Source organism: Ascaphus truei, chromosome 3 (assembly GCF_040206685.1).
Source record: "Ascaphus truei isolate aAscTru1 chromosome 3, aAscTru1.hap1, whole genome shotgun sequence".
Lineage (NCBI taxonomy): Eukaryota > Metazoa > Chordata > Amphibia > Anura > Ascaphidae > Ascaphus > Ascaphus truei.
The window spans coordinates 30,572,732-30,585,286 of record NC_134485.1 but is presented as its reverse complement, the minus strand read 5'-3'; the positions used below and the strand labels follow the sequence as shown (position 1 = coordinate 30,585,286).

The following is a 12,555-nucleotide window of genomic DNA, read 5'->3' as shown; positions in this document are numbered from 1 at the left end:
CTCTGGGTGGTGCAGTGCCTCCTGCCAGTAGGGATCCCCTGGGGTCTCCAGAGGAGAGACCCCCACTGACACTCCATTCTCCATACACAGGAACAGGGACACACACAGCAGCTTCTTTTCTGTGGATCTTTATTCAGCATAGGTGTGCAGACAGCATACAGCATGATATCACAGGCATGGTGTAATCTCTGCCTCTCTGCTCATGGCAGCTGGAATTTCCCCCCCCCCTCCTTACCCAGGTGGGGCAAGAGGGGGAGACCTCTTCTTGTCTTCCTATCTCTCTCAGCTCTCTCTCTCTAGACTCCTGATCACTAACTGAATTTGGGAATATGTCTCAATTTGAATATCCTCAGGGAGTGTTTCTAGCTTTGAATCATTACAACTCAAAGCTGGATACCGATTGACTCACACACACACATTAGGGGGTGTTCCAACCCATATCCACCCTTTGGATTAACACATTCAAATGTTGCTTAGGCCCGCCTCTGAATATTGCTACAATACTTCAGAGCTGAAACTCACAAACAGGCCAACTGAAGGAATTAACCTTTCCACTGCCTGTTCTAACAGGACTGACAGAGGAAAGGCCCAGAATTAGCAATAGCTGCCGAAGGCCAGGCTATACAAGTTTTTTGGCATGGAGGTCAAAATTGCCTTGTGCAACGACTATTTGTCTGATCATTTGGTCAACAAATTCACTACAGAACCACTGCAAGTTTACTCAAGAGCCCTCAATTACCCGGAGAAGTGGTTTGCTTTCAACAATTCATCATATCGTTCTTTTGGGGCTTTCAGCCTTGCTAATGTAAAGAAATCACCCTCTCTTGAAATGATTGAAATTTGGATGTTGTCACACTAGAAAAAAAAAACTCCTCTTCATGCCAAACTCGGTGCCTCAGTGTTCACTTTCCTTCAACGAACAGCATCTCTTGACAAGTGGTGTTCGTTCTTCAGCAAGGAATCTGCTCAAAATCTGTTGAAACTTGTACAATATGTTTTGTCGATTCCTGTGTCAAATGCATGTGTGGAGAGAATTTTCCGTCTCATGGGGAATGTGTGGACTGATGAACGGAACCGGATGTGTGTGTTGAATCAGCGAGAAGGCAACATTTTTTTTTTTTAAACATACATTTCACTTGTACAGATTTCAAATATATGGTTTAAAAAAAACACAAAAAATTATTAAAGGCAACAAGCCTGTTAGTGGTGGTATATTTGTGAGGTGCATGTACTGTGTACATTCACAACTGATACCCAGGTTCTCAGGGACAGGTCTCCCAGCTGTTTGTTATCCAGTCACATCTTAACAGTTCAGCAAGTATCTTGTTCTCTCTTGCTCTGGGCTCCTCTCATCTCTCTTTCTCTGTGTGTAGAAAATGTGTTCCTGATGCTGTCTCTCACTTTCTCTATCCTTGGCTAGCAGTCTCATACAAGCCTCCACTTTCACTTCTGTGAGTTTCAGGCTGTCTCTTTGTTGATCCTCTCACTATAACCTGGGATGTCTCTCGGTAAACCCTCTCACTGTTACCAGGGCTGCAGCTCTGTCTCTCTATCTCAGAATGGCAGTTGGACTCCCTATTTTACTGAATCCTGCCTGTGAGGTGTTGAATTGTGGTACATTAGTCATTCTCCAGTAATTAGCTTGTGTTTGCTGAACAACTAATGCTTCGAATGAGGTGTTGATTTTTTGCAACTGTTTAGGCACTTCAATGAAGACTCTGTGGAGATGTGCCAATTGTGAAACTGTTTCTTCCTGCAGTGCAATCATCCTTTCCAGCACTGTTATCAGGTCAGAATGGCGACGATTTTCTGCTTCCACAATTTTTCCCTCAGAAGCTACAATTGCATCGTATGTGGTATTTGCTGGACGATTTGGCGGTAAAACAGTTTCAATTGGAACCTCTTCATGGTCACTTGCTTGTATTTGTGTGTCTATGGCGGCGGCGGCATCATCATCATCATCATCATCATAATCCTCTTCATCATGTTCTACAAATAAATGTACACATTATTAAATGGCATGTTAATCTCTGCTGTGTTACTATGTAATTCTACTGTATCATAAGTAACAACTAACATGTTTCCATACGTTTTATAACCTCACATTAAAAACTACCTTGACTTAAGAATAATGTTTGGACTCAGTATGAAATATGAGTGAATGAAAACTTGCTGTAAACTCACAACTCCTACATGATAGTTAACATCACTAACACAATACATGTTGCCTTACACTTCATTTTCACTGACACTAAGTAATCCTATTTAAAGAAGATGTGCAAAACAAATAATGAACATGACAACATAACATATAGAAGAGCACATATTATATGGCCACCAACTGATACACTCACCTTCTAGGTGTGTTGAGCTGGCTGACCCAGGTGAAGACACTTGTTCCGTCTCAGGTGACACATGTCCTTCAGGGGCAACTATATATAACAATAACATAAGTTTTACATTTACATGTGTAAATATTGAACAAACAGTTATTGTATGTTCTGTATTTATGAGTACGTAACAGCATCAGTTCCTTAACCCAAAATGTGTGTGTGAAAGTGAACATAAATAGTTGTAATAACAATGTACATGCCTGTGTACTTAGAACTTTTGAGCTCCCTAACATAAAACATACTATGTTTCTGCAGTAATGCGTGAGGATAAATAGATAAAATTTGTACATAAAAATCATATGTTGTGTAGTGATATCAGTATCATAATGTACATAACTATCATGAGATGACCATTCACAATGGTTATCATGAAGGTGGTCATATTGCAAAAAGTGTTGTTTTTGGTAGAGGATATGTGTGGTACATTAATATAAGATGTGGCACACCTGAATGTGGCTGTGACTCAACAAGACAACACATGCAGTGTGTGATAATGTGTCGTTGATAGTAGTAGTTCAACTATAGATATGAGTGAACTAATGTGTGACGTACGCTTTGATAAGTAATGAGTTGTTGGGGCATTTAGTAGCTAAAGTTAAGCTTTCAAATGAGTGTGATTAACTTCAGTTGTGCTAGTCAGGTTGTAATAACGGTATTCCCTTCCCCAAAAAGCCTAATCAGCCACACCTTTCAATTACTTGAAACAGGTGAAAATGGTGTGAACTATGTTGACCCTAAAATGAGGCTGTAATTAGTGTGTGTGCTGAACCCCACCCCCTCTGTTGAAGTGTATGCTGTGATGAGATATTAATTGCAGCTGCTTTAACACAATGGTAGATGAGCTAAATAGTCGTGTGCAGTTTTTAAGTTATGAAAACAATGACATAACATATGATACGTGTGCCTCATTATGCTGTCTGTATATGACTTAAAGCAAAAATGGACCTTTTCATTAACAACTATAGATGTGTTAGTGCAAGTGATGTTTGTAGGCCGTTGCATGCAATATATTTGATGCATGCTTAAAATAGGCAGTAATGTCATGTTTGTCGGAGTAAAATAAATAAAATACACAATAATATTATACATATTTATGTTCTGTACCTGTAGCTAGTAATAATTTCTCATTAACATGTGTTACACATGTGTACCCCTGTTGTTCCCCATCTTCGCCCACCATCAATTGCTTCCACTGCAGCAATGCATTTTGGGAATTCACATGTAAATGAGCACGCAATGGCACGTGCTATATTAGTTACTGCTTTTAGTAAGACTACAACATATATGTCTATTTTTAAATATATATATATACAGAATCAGACATATACATATATAGATGCAGGTATGCTTATATTGTGAAGACAGTATAAAAAGCAGTGTAAATATGCAAAATAACTGTAAGCAACGACACGCCTAGTACATTAATATTTCTCACCTGGTGGAAATTGTGAGGGATAAATTCCAATATCCCGGTCACCAGGTAAGCCTTCCACGACGACGGGAAGTAATTTTGCCCGAAGCAGCTCCTCCAATGGACTTAATATGAGACGTTGTGGTGTCGGCCCACCTCCAGTGCCAGTAGCATGCACGCGTTGGTGTTGTATTTTCTTTTTCAATTTGGACCTAATATCATCAAATCTCTTGTGACAATTCCGCTTGTCCCTCACATGATTCCCACACGCATTGACACCAATGACTATTGTGTCCCACATTTCTTTTCTGCTTGCTGAACTTGTCCGCCCTTGAAAAACATATAAAATATATGACGTAAATTAATAATAATAGAAGCACCAGTTTCCTACACTGCTAGCTGTTCCAAGAGATAGCAAACATGCTGTTTTAGGTGTAATATGTGAAGCACATGAGCATTCACTACTAAACCTATACATGTAAGCAAGGTTGCATTCATATTGTATGCAGTTATGGCAAATTGACCGCCTGTGATTAGTTGTCCTTGTAAGGCATGATAAAAAGCTGTGTTTCCAGACTAATTAACATAGAAAGATATTCTGAACCCATATTTGCATATGAACAAAACTCAGATGACCTAGGATCACATGTATTTGAATAATAAATGTAAAGGTACACTTACCTAGTAAATGTCCATATATACTGTCATAGTGCTCCAGAATGCCAGTGACAAGAGCTGTATTTTCCTGGTCATTGAAGCGAGGATTACGTGGCTTCTCCACACGTTTCTTCCGAGCAGGTTTAGGGTCAGAGCTTGGCTGGTGCTGACTGGACTCTCCTTGTTCCAATGGAAGAGCCTCCAAAAGCTGCCCACCAGCAAGCACGCCACCACCATCCACCCCATCTGCAACTGCGCCACCAGCAGCACTCACAGCACCAGCACTCCCACTCCTAGCACCAGCACTCCCACTCCTAGCACCAGCACTCCCACTCCCAGCAACAGCACTCCCACTCCAAGCAACAGCACTCCCACTCCCAGCAACAGCACTCCCACTCCCAGCAACAGCACTCCCACTCCCAGCAACAGCACTCCCACTCCCAGCAACAGCACTCCCACTCCCAGCAACAGCACTCCCACTCCCAGCAACAGCACTCCCACTCCCAGCAACACCACTCGGTGCACCAGCAACATCACTCCCCTGAACAGTACGTTCACTCCGACGCGTACTCCCACGAGTAGCACTCCCACTCCCACCAGCATCACTCTTCCCACGCTTTGCGGGCATACTTCCAGCACTCACAAAAAACAGACAAGAAATGTACAGCCAATCACACGAAACACTTCCACATATAAAACAAGACAAAGATGTAAACAAAACAACAATGGACAAAGCTCACCCAATACACAACAAGTCTCTCAGTCAATATGCAAATCTTCAATCAGCCAGCTCTGTGCGTCTCTCTCTCTCTCACTCCCAACAACACAGAGAATGATTAGCAGTACACAATGCCTTTAAATATGGCGCGCAATCCAATACATGCTTGTTTCGCCTGATTCAGCAAGATTTGTGATTGGGCAACCTAACAGCACCCCGCCACGCACGCCGATACACCTGTGTGTGATCGGATAATCATCGTGAGAGTGGGCGGATTTGTTTTCGGGTTGATTTTGAATGTATTCGGCACTTACTGCATACGGAGAGGAAAAATCGCCAATAACATGACTAATCGGTAAGATTGCCGATTTCACATAATCGACGCTTACTGCATGAGGCCCTAATTCTTTCAAATCCACCATTGACTACAATCGAGGGAGAGAGGGAGAGAGGGAGAGAGGGAGAGAGGGAGAGAGGGAGAGAGGGAGAGACGGAGAGACGGAGAGAGGGAGATTTCTAATTTTATTAGCAGTTGCCAGTTCTATATAAATTTAAATGAGCCCACACTTTCTAGTTCTCCATAACAACTATATTGAGTTCATAATAAGGCTAAAGCATCAACCTAATGACTAGGACTTGGACCCACAACCACTGATTTGCTAGGCCACAGCTCTAGCAGTGTGAGCTAAACCAGCTGATGGCTAGAACCACTATCACAGCTGTGCTTCACCTTGTGTGTAATAGAGGAGGGAAATGCAGGCAAACAAATGAAAAATACTTTGCAGACGGTGCTCGTAAGCATAAAGGGAATAGTCCCAATGACAGCAGTAGAGGAAAGGAGTGATACAGGCACACAGACTTCAGTAATGTGGAAATGTATTGTGCCAAACGATCCCATGTTTTGGCTTAACTCCATGGACCTGTATCACTCCTTTCCTCTTCACCTTGTGTGTGTGTCAGAAAACGTGTTTTATTTACTTTCTACTAGAATATGAAGAGAGGGAAAAGGCAATCCTTTAGAGGAGGTGTATTACTAACTTCTTCAAGTGGGTAATAAACCTCTTAGAGATATATAGAGATATATAATGACCTGGACAAGGTAACTTTTAATACATATACAATTAAAAACAATGAGAAAGGACCTCCAAAGAGCTGCAAAATAGAGGATACATTAATGTAATACAATTTATCTGTGGTGTATTAACCCAGCGGTGCGCAAACTGGGGGGCGCAATAGATTTTTTTGGGGGGGAGGGGCGGCAGTTATAGAGGTCTTGCACTCTCCCTCCAGGAATTTAAATTAACTGCTGGGGGACTGCGCGCGGCCTCTATAACACACGTCCCTTCCAGCGACGCGTCGTCCTGGTAACCCGGCGTCAAATGACACCGCGGGGGTCACGTGACGTCACGTTACCATGGCAACGTGACGTCACATGACCCCGCGGCGTCATTTGATGCCAGGGTGGAGCAGGGGAGGGGGTGCGAGGCGCTGAGGAGGACAGGCAGGGGTGCACATGAGGAAAAGTTTGCGCACCCGTGTATTAACCTAACGAAGTAAATTTAAATGTTATACGTTTATTAAGAGACAGAACTAAGTGAATAATAAAAGAAAATGTAATTCTAAAAAGCACCAGATCTGAGGGTGAGCAAACCACAATATGTACTGTCCTAGTAGTGAGATCTACTGTAATACATAGAGGTAATTTAAGCAAAATGATGAGCAATGAACGCAGCCTCTATATTTATATTTGTAGAACAAAAAACTCCTGATTTAGAGCTTTTTTTTAATAATGCATTCTATCACACGTTGGCTTCTTTAAGGGTGCAGTCACCCTAAAAGAGACAATATCCACTTAAATAGATCGGTACATACAGTAGAAGGGATTTAATGCCTCCTGTATAATCTATGTAGCCCCCTTGCTAAAACCAGGACCGGGCAGCACTCTGGCAGTGTAGGGGTTAAACCCATTACACATGGTCCTGCATGTGAGCTTGCTCTTAGCTAGGCTACAGTGTTGCAGATCCTAGGCACTTGAGGTATGACTCAGAGCTTGGAAAGATCTAGTAGGCCATGTGACCAGTGGCATGACTGTTTGGTAACAGTGAATTTTGCCCAGAGACTGGGGGAGTAAAGGTTCCCACCCCCAGGGTATATAAGCTGGCGAACCACCCTTTATGGTTAGGTGTGCCCTGGGTCCTGAGTGAAGACAGGCCTGAGAAGTTCAGCTTGGTTAAGTAGGGCCCACATGTTCCAGAGTATAGGCCCCAGGGGATGCAAGCAAAGCAGCCAAGCATATCATCAGGCAGGAGAATAAAGGAGAAGCCTTTCTCCGTGAGCAGAGCAGAGAGGGTGAGGTTCCAAGTGTATTTCCCTGAGATAGGAGACCAAGAACAGCTACTCTAAGGCCAAGTTCAGGGTGGCAGCTACGGACGCTTGCGTCCGTCCGCGCCTCCCCCGCATGCTCCTGCAGCCCGGCGATCTGTGCCCAGGTTGCAGGAGTTGGGTCACGGCGTTTGGGGGCGTGCCGGGGGCGGGGCGAACGTGTCACGGACCTGGTTTGCTGAACCAGCTCACGTGACGCGACTGCCGCCCCAAATATCATTTCGGGTTGTAGCGGCAAAGTGTAGCAGCGTCAACGCTGCACTTTGCCACCCGTTGAGTTTTCAGTTTGAACACTCCCACCGAAAAACCCAAAATTGCGACAGACATACGCGTGCACACAAGCGCACGCACGTCGCGTAGCAGCCACCCTGAACTCGGCCTAACGTTGGAGTGGGTGAAGCTAGCCTACACGTGGAAAGGGTAGTGTGAGGTACTAGTTTTGTATGACTGCGGAAGCGCAGGTCTTAGGGGAATTTAAAATTCCCCCACTTGCCGGCGCGACAGGCCGGTCACGTGAGCGGTTCGCCCAATGAGGGCGAACCAGCTCCGTGACGTCACTGGCCCACCCCCTGCCAGTGACGTGCCCGCCCCCGGCCCGCCCCCTTACGGCGAGCAGGACAAGCAACCGCAAGGCCAGGGAAAGCACCCGCTTTCCCTGAGCCTCAGCGCGCATCAGCACGCCAGCGGTAAGCATGTCCGAGGCCTTAGGCTTGTCAACCCAAACACTTTGTGTGCTGTGGGAAGCAAGTGGAATCACGTCCTGCAGTTTGTAGAGTTTTATTTATTGTAAAATAAAATATTTCAATTCAGTATGTGTCTGGCACTCTGACACATGGCACAGTGAATATGTTTGCCCCTGTTCTGTTATACTGTAGCCATTTTTGTGCATATCTGTCATGTAGCACCAACATGAGGGCATATACCTGTAGTAGCTTCCTCCCCCTGGCTTCCTTAAAAAGACCACTTCTACTTCCTGGTTGACAGTTTAATGTTCCTTGTGGAGAACACCTGAGATACCTGTGACATACGCTAATAGCTAGATTAGCTACATGTGCGAGCAATGAGCAGCTCAAAAGTATGAGGTGACAGTGATAAAAAATAAAGCAGTGGTTGTTGGTTTCCATTCCTGTTGGGTCTGACACGATATATATACAACTGGTGACTGCTAATAAAATTATAAAGGTCACTCCCTCCCTCTCTCCCCCTGACCCCTGCAATTTCGGATTTCTCTTTTGGAGTGATCTGCAGATTAAATAAACCACCCAATCCGAGGTGGATCCAAATTTGCAAAAAAAAAGTTTGCCCATCTGTACGTAGGAAGCCGGAAATTTAGTTTGTAACAGAGCACAGCCAAACGATAACCAAACGACAGCCAAACTTGGAAAATGAAAAAAATCCAAGGCAAACTCCTATGCCATTGTATGCATGTATAAAAATGCATGATATTTGTTCTCCTTTACACCTTGATAAAGTGCTCCGGCATGAAACGCGTAGGTGCGTTCATCCTCTCCATCTATTGCTGTCCTTGCAATAAACTGATCTGCTACTTTGGAGTTTGCCTTGGATTTTTTTTCATTTTCCAAGTTTGGCTGTGCTCTGTTACAAACTACATTTCTGGATCTGCAATACTTCAGACGGCCCGCCTTGGATGCTAGCGGATGGTCATGAAGCTGGCAGGTAACGGGCCAAAGTGCCCTGTTATATGCTAGTAACAGCTCATAATTGTTCCATATTTTGCCTGTACATGATTGGGTGTTTATTGGTGTGTCTCAATTTGTGGTTGTCAGGTGGACACCACTAGACACATATCCCTTTCAGGCCAATACTGATTATTATATATACTGGACATTTTGATAGCATCTGGACACTTATGCATTATATCTACAAGTTGTTTATAGAGCCACAAGTGATTTTTTGAGCACCACTCCCTACATCATACAATAATCCCTAGGAAGCCGGGCAGGAAGGGTTACATGGAGCTCAAAAGAAAATTATGTGAAGAAATAGTGCTTCCCTGTTGTGGAGTGAAATATAATAACAATAATTGTTGTTCTTGTTTAGTGCTGCTAGATTTACGCAGCGCTTTACAGAGACATTTTGCAGGCACAGGTCCCTGTCCCGTGAGCTTACAATCTATGTTTTTGGTGTCTGAGACACAGGGAGATAAAATAACTTGCCCAAGGTCACAAGGAGCCGGGCAACAGGAATTGAACAAGGTTCCCCTGCTTCAAACTCAGTGCCAAAGTCAGTGTCTTTACTCACTGAACCGCTCCTTCTCATCTGATATCTCATCGCTTTATAACATTGAAGGATTTAGGGTTGAGTGTAACTAACAATTGTTCTTTATTTTTAGTTTTGAAGTTTACATTTGAAACCGCGAATACAACATGCCTTATAAAGGCAAGCTAGGGAACATTGTGTATATATTCTCAATTTTTTTTCACAAGTCCTTATGACGGAAGAGTGTGATTCATGGCACAGCTGTAATCTTTAACATTTTTCTTTAGGTTGTCACGTGATGAAATTATACAAGATAGTACCGTCATCTTGATATGATGTAGAGATGAGAGAATATATATTAATCATTAAGTTTTCTGCTTTGCTGAGATATTCATGAGTCAATTACTTAAAAGAATTCGTTTCGCAATGATCAGTTTTAGGATTATTCTATAAGGACTGATCCTGGGCTTTTTTTTTCATTCTTTCAGGTCTTGTGCAGACCATTGAGATGCATGAGGGAATTGCATCCTTTTAGGCTACTGAAAGTTCAAAGGCTTCGAACACTTTTCAAAAATGTGGACATTTTGTGGACTTTTGGATTATTATTATTTTCCCATTTGTTTTCATCATTTTATTGGGGATCGGGGTGTGGTATGAATTTAAATATGTATCTGCACACAAAGTTTTTTTTTAAAGATTTTTTTACAAGACTGATAGTGATTTTGGATGAAGGAGAGCAGGTGAAACTGCTGTTATTGTAAAAATCCAACTACATTTGTTTGGTTTTACAATGGCATAGGAGTGTCCAAGAATGAGAATGGATTACATGAATAAATCTCACAATTGCCTGAGCTAAGGACTCAGGCAGCCGCAACACGGTGGTTCAAAGTGAGAGGATGACCTGCGTGTGTGGGAATGCAAACGCAAGACAACACAAGCTGTTATATGGTTAAATATATTCGTCCTACATACTATAAGGTACATGTAAAGGATTCCCCTTTTGAAATAGGAACTTCAGTTCAAATTAAAGCAGATGCCCCAGTGCCTGGAGCCAGATATATGAAATATAAATTGGTTACATGGGTTATTACTCTGTGCCCAGGACATACTTGAAAACGAGAGGTAACTCTCAATGTATTACTTCCTGGTAAAATCTTTTATAAATAAATAAAATAAATAAAATATTACGCCTACAGAATGGTTTGCTATGTTAAAATATCGCAATGGCATCACATACACCAAATTTCAGAAAACATATAGAAGATTGGTTCACTTTTTGTATAAAAAAAAAAAGCAGATACATCAAGAAGTAATACTATGGCTACCGCAGTATATTAGGATGGGCAAGTATGGGCATAGGCGTGATGAATTCAATCGATACAGGATCCTGAGGAACACATTACGTTTAATTGCTGGACACTCTATAGGGGAATTGATTGCTCAGATGGATGGGGGTAGCTGGAACATTTGGCTCCAGCAGAGTTAAGTGAAATCTTCTATAGCTGCAAAGGCAATTATGAGAGAGACGTTTATTGCTTTGGTAACAGTAATTTTCAGTTGGATACATTTTACACAGGTGCAGACTGATTTATCATCCTTACTCAAATAAATGTTGTTGTCTTTTTGTTTTCAAGTATAGCCTAAAGTCCTTATGGCCGAGGCAAGCACAAAATTGACCCAGTTTGCCATAGATCATGTATCATCTTATAAGATCATTATGGGAAGATGTAGTTTTGATGCCATGTTCTAACGCCTTGGGAGGGTGTCAGTACTTTTTTCACCCCGCTGGTTAAAATTGGTACTCTTATTGATGATCATGCGTTTTGCAATCAAACTAAATGGCAAGCAGTACAACTAGATCGCTGTAGTCATCAACAACAGGCTGTGTTGTGTATATCGTATCAGTTGATTGTGTTGAAAGACTGTTGACTACAATCTACTGAATGTAGTTTAACTGTCACTCCAATTGAAGTTGCTAACAAAATGATCTATCTGAGTTATGGGTGCATCTGTTCAACTGGTAAGGATATTGCTGGGCATTACTGACACTGTGAATGATAACGTTTTACACGATACTACTAAAATAATGAATATCATACATGAATTACACAGGGATGCACAATTATGGTTTGAGAGTCTTTTTGGCATTAGCCAAACTACAAATGCTGTTTTCGATCTACTTATTCATCCTATGATTTTGATTATTTTAACTAAAGTTATTTTAGACTTTGTTTAAGTATGTATTGTGTGACAATCTTAACTCAACTTAATCCCAGATTACTTAATCCCAGCTACAACACCCCAGATACAACCCCCTCAATACAAACACCCCTACCCCCCAAACACAACACCATTGCCCTCTCCCAATTACAATTTCCACTCCACTCCCAAATACAATTTCCACTTACCTCTGGTTGCCATTGCCACCAACGGGCCCTGGCTCTCGCCAGCTGCTTCCTGCCTCTTCCCACGCCAGGCATCTCTCTCTCCTGCCGGTGCATGCTGCAAGCTGGGTGTACCCAGAAGTCAAGCCCAGCTTCTGGCGGGAGGGAGAGGATGCATGGGAAGAGAAGGCAGCAGCTTGGGAGAGCTGTGGTCCGGTGGCAGCAAACAGAGGTCCGGCAGCTGGACGCAGAAGTTGGGTGGGCCCAATTTCCAGCGCTGGCTGGGCCCCCCACAGCCACTGGGACCTCAACACTTGTCCCGGCTCTCTCCCCTCCTGTCGGCTTACACACATAATCATATTATCTCTAACTGTCCATGAAATGGAACAC

General features: G+C 42.9%; 1 protein-coding gene across 1 annotated transcript; it reads right to left on the bottom strand.

The window, feature by feature from the left end:
• Nucleotides 1–1,549: 1,549 nt before the first annotated feature.
• Nucleotides 1,550–12,202, bottom strand: LOC142490625 (uncharacterized). The gene is made up of 4 exons (XM_075593041.1): nucleotides 12,190–12,202; nucleotides 3,829–4,134; nucleotides 2,355–2,432; nucleotides 1,550–1,989 (listed from the first exon to the last, which is right to left on the bottom strand). The coding sequence occupies exons 1-4, from the start codon at nucleotides 12,200–12,202 to the stop codon at nucleotides 1,550–1,552; spliced, it is 837 nt and encodes a 278-aa protein (XP_075449156.1).
• Between the last annotated feature and the right edge of the window lie 353 nt (nucleotides 12,203–12,555).